This window comes from Abramis brama (genome assembly GCF_963993115.1).
Source record: "Abramis brama genome assembly, chromosome: 18".
In the NCBI taxonomy this organism is placed as follows: Eukaryota; Metazoa; Chordata; class Actinopteri; order Cypriniformes; family Leuciscidae; genus Abramis; species Abramis brama.
Genome location: NC_139980.1, coordinates 20,387,448 through 20,399,216, shown reverse-complemented (window position 1 = coordinate 20,399,216; position 11,769 = coordinate 20,387,448). Strand labels below are relative to the sequence as shown.

General features: G+C 39.9%; 1 protein-coding gene across 1 annotated transcript; it reads left to right on the top strand.

The window, feature by feature from the left end:
* Positions 1 to 257: 257 nt before the first annotated feature.
* On the top strand, positions 258 to 2,138 carry LOC311068757 (uncharacterized protein). Its single transcript, XM_084091383.1, has 2 exons — positions 258 to 518; positions 1,011 to 2,138. Exons 1-2 carry the CDS (start codon positions 278 to 280, stop codon positions 2,072 to 2,074), a joined length of 1,305 nt encoding a protein of 434 aa, XP_083947509.1. The 5' UTR covers positions 258 to 277; the 3' UTR covers positions 2,075 to 2,138.
* Positions 2,139 to 11,769: the final 9,631 nt, after the last annotated feature.

Below are 11,769 nucleotides of genomic sequence, written 5' to 3'. Positions count from 1 at the left end.
AGATATTAAAGATATAATCAAAATAGTCTATACAACTTTTTACCAGGTAGGCCTATTCACCTTATTTTCCACGGCAACAAGGGCGGCGCCATTACGCTCATTTTGTCATCTTACTTCCGGCTGAGCGGAACTTCAACTTCCGGCTGAGAGAACATACCGGTACGCTAGTTTCTAGACGTAAACAATGTCGAGTATTATATGTTCAGTTAAAGGCTGCCATAATAATTGGATCAAGAGGCGAGAACAATTGAACGAACTGTGTTACGAACACAATGTGATGCGATCTGAGTGTTGTGGTGCAGTTTACGATTTACACCCACCACCTAAAGACGAGGAGCACCTGAGGCAATGGCGGAAGGCGCTAAACTTGAAGTGCCCACCCAAGCGCCCTTATGTGTGTTCATACCATTTTATGGACGGGAAGCCGACTGACGAACACCCTTACCCCGAGAAATGGCTCGGCTACGATGTTCCGGCAAAGAAGCAACGCCGGGTGCTGAACAGGTTGTCAGATTCAGGTAAGCTAACTTACCTAACTGTTAGTTATGTGCTTGTTAGCCTAACGTTAGATTCGTGATTCAATGATTACATTTAAGATCAGTAACGAGCCGTTAACAAAATACAACGAACCTTGCATTATTACCATTGCCCAACTATAACGTTAAATATCATATTTCTTATGTTTCGTTTACTTTGTGATATGGACCTACGGATCTGAAATAATTAATTAATTAGTTAATATTCACGATATTATAACATATTATGCTACATTTCAGTCTTATAATAGCTCACATTATTCCTGTAAGCAGGCCAGCTAGCTACATCTCTCTTTCAGATATTGATATTGACTTAAATAGAGGAGATTGTGTGTGTGTATACTGTCTTGTGTTTGTAATGGATCTCTCTTTTACACACTGTTCTCTGTAACTATGGGTCCATCATACATTAAATCTCATGATCTATTTTAAGTACTAATGTAAAAAAAATTGTATGCTTATATTTTTCCATAGATGCATCAATGAGCGTTAGTGATGCAATGGACAACTGTGAGGATGATCACAGCCACATGCCCCAGACCTGTGATGCAGAAACACAATGGGAGGATCCATCTGTCTCTGACCACAACTACGCTTCACAGTCTAAACTCAACCTGAAGCCACCAACATCTGAAATGGGAACACAATGCGTTGAGCCAGTGCCATTGTACATAACTCTGCTGAGAAACGACCACCTTTGTCAGCTCTACACAGGGTTGACACTGGATGCGTTCCATTCAGTTGCTGAGCACCTTACCAGTTCACACACCAACAGCTTTCAGCTACACACTTGGGATCAGCTCCTGATCACTCTGATGAAGCTGCGTCTTAATTTATTGCAGGGTGATCTTGCTGAAAGGTTTGGTGTTTCTCAGTCTATTATAAGCAAGGTGATTTCGTGTTGGCTTGACATCATGGAGGAGAAGATGAGGTGTTACATACCATGGCTTCCCAGGGAGACAATCCAGGCAACAATGCCTCAGTGTTTCAGAGAGCAATTTCCAAACACAACATGTGTGATCGACTGTTCAGAGACACCCCTTCAAAAGCCACGCAACCTTGACTCGAGAGGTGAGTCCTACAGCCATTACTACGGCCAGAACACCATTAAATACCTGGTCTCCATTGCACCATGTGGACTGATCATGTTCATCTCACCAGCATATGGAGGAAGGTGCAGTGATAAATTCATAACCGCAAATTCAGGGTTCCTGGAATACCTTCGTCCAGGCGATGAAGTAATGGCAGACAGAGGGTTCACCATTACCGATCTCCTCTATGAAAGGAAGGTGAAACTTGTCCTTCCAGCATTCACCAAGAGAGGCATGCAACTCTCTGAAGAAGACACCACTAACACTAGGCGCATCGCCAATGTACGTGTCCACGTTGAGCGGGTCATATGTCGACTTAAAAACTTCAAAGTCCTCTCTCAAACCGTTCCAATTAACCTCACCCCTAAAATAGATAAAATTCTAAGAATTTGTGCAGCCCTGTGCAACCTTCGAAGCGACATCATTTCTGATATAGAAGATGAATAAATGTTTATTTGTAGTTGTGTTCCATGTCTGTCGATACTTTTTGCTTTCATTCTGCTTTCATTCTGCTTTAACTAATCAGTGTAAATAGTGTAAGTAGTTATTTTTATAAACCTTTACAATGTGACCATATGTTACCTGTTGTGAATAGTTATTTTTATAAACCTTTACAATGTGAATAGTTATTTTTATAAACCTTTACAATGTGACCAGATGTTACCTGTTGTGAATAGTTATTTTTATAAACCTTTACAGTGTGACCAGATGTTTAATAAACCCTTACAATGTGACCAGATGTTACCTGTCAGTAATTTACAGTAATTTTTTTTAAATTTATTATAAAACCATATAATGTGAGCTCTGTAGATTTCCCCTTAAAACTTAATTTAAGTCTTCTGGTTAGAAGGAATAAGTCATGTCAAATTTGCAAATGAATACCATCTTGGTTTATTACTGATGAAAATGAAATGGTGAAATATATCTACATTAAGGTCAGTAGAAGGTGTCTCTAGCTTCCTGAAAACATCAAACACAAGTGATTTAATCTTAATTTAATTAATTTAAAACTTATTTAAAACTTATTAATCATTTATATTTTCTAAAACACAAAATCACAAATATATAGTGCTGTAGCGGTGCGTCGATGACGTCGACGCGTCGACGTCAAAATTACGTCGACGTCATATTTTTTGCGTCGACGCTTCTTTATTTATTTATTTTTTTTGTACCATTCCCGGAGGTACAGCTCGCCACACACACACCGCCCGCCGTGTTATTCTGTCATGTTTTCTCCCTTTCTTTCCAAACCGCGACAAACGCCTGTCTCCTTTCTCTGCAGAATGTGATAAATCCGCTCAACCAATCACAGCGCACCATTCCACGCATTGTAAACAGTAACGGTGGCGCTTTGAATACACCCGGCATCCTAGTTTTCCTTATCTACTTTGCACTTTTTGATCAACAAACAAACAAAAAAATGAATACATTTGACGGCATTGATGGACCTGTGGTGGATTCTGCCGTAGGGAAGAAACGTAAGCTATCGAAATCTAATCATTTACGTGAGGAGATTAACAAGATGAGGCACGCGGGAGGAAGAGAAATGCCGACTGTTGCTTGTTCTCACACTGCGTCAAACTTCTGTCGAATGCTGACACGTGAACCCCAGGGGATCTTTTAAAAAAATTCTTGTACTCAGTCAACGAAAACCGAGCAGGACCAAGCCATTTTACAGCTGATCGCCGTCAAAAAATTTCAGAAGGTATTTCTTAGCGATGGCTGATTGAATGTAGCCTATGTTTAGTCCAGTACGTGCTAAATATAAGATTAGTATTGACCGAGTTCAGAGGCTGTCATGTGGATCAACTTACTTTGTTGTGTATTTTCAACAGTTTCAATATGAAAAATAACTTTTATATTGATTCAATGGATTAATTGCATTTAAAAAAAAAAACGTGTCATGAATTTATTGCATTTTTGGGAAAAAAATAATCTAAAAAATAATCAAAATCTGGATTTGAATTATTTATGTTATTATAACCTAAAGATGCTATGTGAAAGTTTGAAACAGAAAATAGTGGTTTTAATCTTGCCACTTTCTTGGTAAAGAAAATCAATTTTTTACTCAAATTAATCAAAATGGATTTATCACGTTTATACTATATTATTCAGAAGTAAACATTGTAGCTGACAGTGTGTTTGTCAGAATGTTTATTTTTTAAACCACAACCTTCTAAGTGCTTCTTTTACTGATATATTTAACAATATCTTTTGCATTTCTCATCCAAACAACGTCAAACTTGGCACTGCACTTACTCGTGCCCAGACAGCTGTCGAGTTTGAAATCCATCGGAGTAACGGTTCGAGAGATATGCGAATAACAGACAGGATAATTAATTCAAATTAGTCGTTAGATTAGTCGACTAATCGATAAAATAATCGCCCGACTAATCGTTTAATAAATAATCGTTTACCCCAGCCCTACAAATATATCTCGTTTAACACAACCAATTTAAAATGCAATTTAACCCTAATTATTCGCATTCCTGCTTATTTACAAAGCTGCATGTATCTTGTGGATAGCAAAAGACGGCCTGCCTGAAACTCATCTGACACATGAGGGAGCATATACTTAAAATAAAATGCTTTCAGTCTATCTACAGTCTTGGCACAGAATTGCTCATTGTATGCGACTTGTAGCAGAACTTGCTGTGATGGAGCCCAGATGAGCAGCTTACAGGCCCTCAGCCCTGTACAGAACATTCCAAGCTGCACTTGCACATAGAAGCCCCGTGGACCATTTGGCTGCAGCTGAGGTGTCCCCTCCACCATCTTCACATCATATCTCTGACTTCTGAAGAGATCCTCCAGAGTCTCGCCACTTTTAAGGAGAGGGGATTTGATCTCCAGCAGTTCCTCCGAGTTCAAAACTCCATCTGGGATTGATGACAGCCAGGGCTCACTTGCACACACGACTGTGCCTCTGCGGCTAACTGAGAACCCGCAACCCTCTAGCCACTGTATCGCAGACGCCTCGCTTTCTAAGCCATGGTAAGTGGCCGCATTCCCATGGAACCTGGGGTAGAGGTGCTCTCTGAGGAAGGTCTGAGGGTTGACTCTGCTGGGGACCTTCTTTGCTGTGCTTGCCGTGATTCTTACTTTGCGAGAGTCATGCCACAAGTGAGAAGAACTCTGTTCAAGAGTTACACGCTCCAATGCTGTACGCTTTAAGAGATCAATGGCCACGAAACTGTCATAAAACACCATGCACCTCTGGCAGATGTTGATGCCAACATGGTCAGCATGTGGTAAGGAGGATGCAGGCTTTTCTGGCTCCTGTGTCTGAGCAGCACTCAGACATTTGTGCAGAAGGCTTGACACAGGCAGTCGAAGATGCTTGAGACCCTCTCTCAGCTCACCCTGGGTGCAAAATGAAGGAGTGGGAGGCAGAGGGACATTGTTGGGCATTACCTCTGACGTCAGTACATCGGTGGCTCGGTGGTGGGAAAAGGTGATGTCCGTTAACCGCTTCGGGCAGAGGTTCCTCTGGGTCCCCACATTCCAGAGCCGCTGCTCATCTGTGCAGGCAATGCCAGTGAGCCCACTGGACACAGCATTTTCCACCTGAGACCAAACATATGCACTGATGAGCTTGAATACTTAAAAGATATTTCAAAACTTTCACAGTTATCTTATTTAAAAATCATTCATTATTATTACACGTAATGTTAACCTACCTTATTCCTTACATCAGGTGATAGCGTAATTAGACTTAATGTTCACTTATACATGTAGGCCTACTTTACGTTTCCTTTTCCATTTTCAGTGCATGCATATTTTTTTCCTAGCACATTTTACCAATTCCAAACCACACTAATCGTAATAATTAGCATTAATTTTGTATTTAATTATTTATAAGTGATATAAAAAAACACATTCTATTCATATGTGCAAAAAGAAAACCTGCTTGATATTTATGCACATCTAAAATACACAATTAATAGTAGTTGTTAAGATTGATGTGGTTTGGAATTGGTCAAATGTGCCATCATAAAATCAAATTGCAAAATAATGATGCATGCACTGTACTTACCTGGACTCCATTCACTTACCTTACTCCAATGTACAATTAAGAGATTTGAAGATACTTAGCCTGCCGGTGGTCATCAGGTCATCATCAACTGTGTATGTCACAAACATTATGTTAATATACCTAAATATATACATTTATAACATACTTATGTTAACAACTCGAATGTTGCAAGATATTATCATGAATAATAAATACCAATAATGAGTGTGATATAGTCTTACCTTCCATAATATAGAGGCTGCGTGGCTACAGGACCTTCCCAAACCAGCGATGCACGAACATCCAGTAGTCTCCACTGATCCCAGGCTGCTAACTAGCACCCACGCAGAGTGTGGACTGCTCGACTGGCTGGGGTGAACGTTTGCTTTTAAAAATACAAAGTCACCCTCACGGTGTAAGAGTACACGACCCACTTTCCCACTGTGTAAATACTGATAGGCCTCAGTATTTTTATAGTTTTTCATGGCTACTCCATCAACTCCTTCTGACAGGACGAAGTAATTAAATATGTCCCCATAGGTTACCTCAGGCCACTTCTTCATATCGTCTATCCACGTTAATAATGACGATGGATGGGACAATATGAGACCATCTGATCGTCGCAAGTTTTCTCCGTGCTCCCAATTTAAAACAGAATTAATGTTATTTGTCATTTTGTCAAGTTTTAGCTAGCTATAAACAATCTTCTATTTACTGAAATAGCTACCGGATGCGCCGTGTCAGTTTACCGGAAGTCGGATGACAAAATGCGGAAGCGCGAAGTATTAAAAGTGGGCGGGGCGGAATAAGGTGAATATTGTAGTTAAATATAAATTTATTAGGTATATGACTGTGAGGATATTTTTCCACCGGTTAATCGACGTGTGACACGAGCGGTTGCTTTTAAATCACTAATATAAAAGTGAAAGTAATATACGGACGTCCGCATTGATTCATTCGTTCAAATGATTAGTTTGAATGACTGAGTCATTCATGATTAAGACATATGTTTATGGATTGATCATTCAATCTTTGAGTCAACCGATTCGTTCAAAATGCTGAATCATTCAGAAATGAGAAAACACATTGATGAGAGATGCGCGTGATGGTTCTGCTGTGATCTTTTTGTTGAACTATTTTCGCTGCTGAAACAGAACAAAAACAGTCAATATTGCATCTAAAATGTAAGTGACTTGATTGTAACTGTTTTTTAACCTGTTGTATGAAATCAATGTCACAGTTTCAATCGTGATTGTATTCAGGAAACAGCCTTCTCGTCAAGTGAGGTTGCTTAACTGTTATAAAATATATCAAAACTCCATATTTATAATTTTTATAGTCAGTAAGTTGTTAATTGAGTTTGTTTTTTGTGTGCTGATCTCATTTGTTTACATTTCTCCTGGAAAAGCTGCATGAGCCTCAGCAGCGCAACCTTGTTACCATTGATCAACTGATTACTGGTAATACATTTATTAACAACTGTTGATTGCAACTTAAAATGAATGTAATAAAATTAGAATAATCTCTCGTTTTAGTGATTCCCAAGTTATTTTTTTGTCATTGTTGTTCTAATCAGGCTACTCTGGTCGGGCAAGTAAAATTCTCTTTCAGGTTGGCCTATTGTATTTATATATAAATATATTAGGGATGTGACTCTGGGAAAATTTTCCCACCGGTTAATCGATGTGTGACACCGCTGGGGGCTTTTGAATCGGTAACTTAAAAACGAAAGTAAAATATGTTCGTCCGCACGGACATTGATAATGGTGCAGAGCGAGCGCATTGCAATCTTGATATCGCAGTCTGTTCATTATAGCCTTAATAAAATATAATAATAAAATAGTCAACCTAACATATAAAAATTACACTGCTCTGAATAGTATGAATTGTACTGACTATTTAAACACAGTAATCACCGCTAAACTGTGATGTTTCCAAGCACATATTTGCGCATGTGAAGAGGATAATTTTTCCCTTCAATAGTGGAACGTGAGTGAAGTACAAAGCCTATAATAAACAAATGTTTAGCATCCAAAAAATGTAATATATATATATATATATATATATATATATATATATATATATATATAACAAAAAAATATATATACAGTATATATATATATATATATATATATATATATATATATATATATATATAAACACACTTAAAAAAAAATATATATATATATATATATATATATATATATATATATATATATATATATATATATATATATATATATATATATATATATATTTTTTTTTTTTTTTTTTTTTTTTTTATATATATATATATAAATATAGCTGCGAGCAGCGATGGAGGGCCCAAGCCGGTGACACCGCCACCCCGGTGCCTTTAGTGTAACTAAAGGCACCAGGGTGGCGGTGCCACCGGCTTGGGCCCGCAATCGCTGCTCGCAGCTACATTTAGGGCCCAAGCCCTGAAAGGGCGAAGGCCCTATTGTTTTCGGTAGGATTATTATTATTATTATTAGGGCCCAAGCCCTGAAAGGGCGAAGGCCCTATTGTTTTCGTTAGGATTATTAGGGCCCAAGCCCTGAAAGGGCGAAGGCCCTATTGTTTTCGTTAGGATTATTTTTATTATTATTATTATTAGGGCCCAAGCCCTGAAAGGGCGAAGGCCCTATTGTTTTCGTAAGGATTATTATTATTAGGGCCCAAGCCCTGAAAGGGCGAAGGCCCTATTGTTTCCGGTAGGATTATTAGGGCCCAAGCCCTAAAAGGGCGAAGGCCCTATTGTTTTCGGTAGGATTATTTATTATTATTATTATTATTATTATTATTATTATTTTTCTGTCAACCTTTCGGGCACTTTTGAGACCCTTAACGTGCTCGAAAACTCTTGAAACTTTGCACACAGGTCAGAACCCGCGGCCATCAGGGCCGGGCTGAAGCTGGTACCCGGGCGTGGCAGGGGGGCTCAACAGCGCCCCCTTGAACGGGGTCCGAAAACTTGGTCCATAAATCAGACACGCTTGCATGTAATAATATGAAACTCGGTACATATATAGATCTCATCGGGCCGAACAACTTTCGTACTTTTACTTTTTACGCCAGCCCAACAGGAAGTCAGCTATTAAAGGTTGTTTGGAAACGCATGGTCTGGTATTTGAAACACTTCTCCTAGGGAATTCACCCGATCGCCACCAAACTCGGTGTGCATGAAGTCAAGGCATTGAGGATGAAAAATTGCCAGGGGATTTTTGATATCTCGAACGGTTTGGCCGTGGCGAGGAAACGAATTTATGGCGAATAATGGAAACAGGAAGTGTGTTATAACTTCTGCATACATTAACTGATCTTGATGAAACTTCAGCAGTGTGTTCGTTGTAAGAGGCCGATCACATGGATGTGACTATTGTGAGTCAAAGTTATAGCGCCACCAACTGGCAGCAGGAAGTGTGTCACTTTCAAAATGCTTTGAAATCACCCTCTTATTTTTATCCGATTTGCTTCAAACTTTATGTGTATAATGTAGACACACGGCAGATGTAGACCTGTGAAAGGATTATTGATATCTTAGATACTGTTGCCGTGGCAACGCATCAAACTTTATTATTCTTTTTTGATGCTTTTGAGACTCTTAACATACTTGAAATTGCATGAAACTCGACAGACACATCACACTTATTAGCCAGTAGACATGTGCAAAGTTTCAAAAACGGGCGTGGTGGAATGGCTCAGTAGCGCCACCTTTAGTCAAAAATGGGGGCTTAGTTTTTCCTAGAATCACAAAAATCGGTATGTATATTGTTCTCATCGAGCCGGACAACTTTCTAATTTACACTTAATAGCTCAAAGCAACAGAAAGTCAGATATTTTGGTTTGAATGTGATTTTTTTGGAGAATTTTCTCTCTCTCTCTGTCTCGGAGTGTGTGAGGGGTGGGGGTGATTTGTCAGTTGAGTGAGATTTTACTTTTTCATTTGTTTTTCAAGGTTTCTGGGGCTTTTGGGTCCCTAAACGTGCTCGAAAACTCTTGAAACTTTGCACACAGGTCAGAACCCGCGGCCATCAGGGCGGGGCTGAATCTGGTAGCCGGGCGTGGCAGGGGGGCTCAACAGCGCCCCCTTGAACGGGGTTCTAAAACTTGGTCCATATATCAAACACGCTTGCATGAATTAATTTGAAACTCGGTACACATATAGATCTCATCGGGCCGAACAACTTTCGTGCTCTAAGTTTTACGCCAGCCCAACAGGAAGTCGGCTATTTAGGGTTGTTTGGAAACGCTTGCTGTGGAATTTAATGTACTCCTTCTAGGAAATACATCGATTCGCCTCCAAACTCGGTCAGCGTGAAGTCAAGGCATTGAGGATGCTAAATTGCGGACGGATTTTTGATATCTTGAACGGTTTGGCCGTGGCGAGGAAATGAATTTATGGCGAGAAGAGAGAGACACGAAGTGTTATAACTTCTGCATACATTAACTGATCTTGATGAAACTTCAGCAGTGTATTCGACTAAATTGTACTATTTAGTCCCATAAAAGTCAAGTCATACATAGGGCTATACTGCCCTCTTGTGTTCAAAATCAGGTAGGCCTATTGTATCTACATAAAAATATACTAGGTATGTGACGGTGAGAATATTTTACCACCGGTTAATCAACGTGTGACACCGCTGGGGGCTTTTGAATCGCCATCTTCAAAGCGAAAGTAAAATATGTTCGTCCGCACTGACATTGATAGTGGTTGAGCGAGCGTTTCAAATGAATTCCTATGGAAGTAGGAATTAACTTAAAAACGTTCACTCTCTTCTGTTCGTTCCTCCCGTGCAGCCATGAGCATTTTAGTTTAATTTTAAAATTAGCAGCTTTCGGGGGGTGGATTGCTTGAAATTATTTTACAAAAGCACAATGTTGTGTTTTATTGCGACTGTACACAAATATAAGTTAACACTTTGCAGTTTGAATGTCGTCCTGTATAATGATGGAGTATGTTTTTATGTGTCCACTGTTCAATCGCGCCCACGCCACACACGGTTTACCATCTTTGTGGGGACTCTCCATAGACTTAATGGTTTTTATACTGTACAAACTGTATATTCTATCTCCTAACACCAACCCTACCCCTAAACCTACACATCAAAGAAAACTTTCTGCATTTTTACATATCCAAAAAAACTCATTCTGTATGGTTTATAAGCTTGTTTACCCATGGGGACCTCTATTTAGGTCCCCACTGTGACACGAGTCCCCAGGAGTCTGTGTGCATTCAGGTTGAAGTCCCCACCGGGATAGAAAAACATGAACACACACACACACACACACACACACACACACACACACACATTCCAGCATTGCGGTCTTGACATCACAGTCTGTTCATTATAGCCTTAATAAAATATAATAATAAAATAGTCAACCTAACTAGGGCTGCACGATATGAGGAAAAGCTGCGATGTGCGATAAGATTGTTTAATATTGCGATGACGATATGACTTGCGATAAATATTCAAATATGAATGTTAGCTATGCTGTTCCCATGTCTTAGTGCTTTAATAGGTTCTTTGCGTGATAGGTCAAACGTTTATTACCTGCCTAGTTCAGATTACACGATTTTAGCGCGATTTTTGCACGATCCGTTTGACGTATGGGTGTCGTGGGGATTCGTAAACGACAACGGGCGTCGGGACGCAAGATTCGATCGTTTCATCTCGTATAGTGTGTCATAGTGGGCGATAACCTACGTCGTGTCTGCGATGCATCACGACAGAAAGACTAGCATGTTTAATTTTTTAACGGTCCTCCATGACGGGTTGAGTATGTGAGCGAGAGTGAGTGAGAGCGCGAGTAACTGTGTGTGTGCGAGTGAGTGAGCATGAGCGCGAGTGTGTGTGTGTGTGTGTGTGCGCGCGCGAGTGAACGAGTGTGTGTGTGCGTGCGTGTGAGTGAGTGTGACGGCACGCGATGACTGGTTGGAAAGCAACGTGTCTGACATGTTTCTTGTCCACAACATGACAAGATTTTAGAAGTCAAAAACGTGTAATCTGACTCCGTGACTATCATAACAGACACAAAAATCTTGTAATCTGAACCAGGCATTATTCATCGTGTCAGGCTGTCTGTTGCGATGTGTTCATCGCGAGAGTTCATATCGCGATGA

Coding starts and splice junctions, on each gene's coding strand:
- LOC311068757 (XM_084091383.1), top strand. CDS start 278: ATGCGATCTGAGTGTTGTGGTGCAGTTTACGATTTACACCCACCACCT. Junction 519..1,010: donor GAACAGGTTGTCAGATTCAG/GTAAGCTAACTT, acceptor ATTTTTCCATAG/ATGCATCAATGAGCGTTAGT.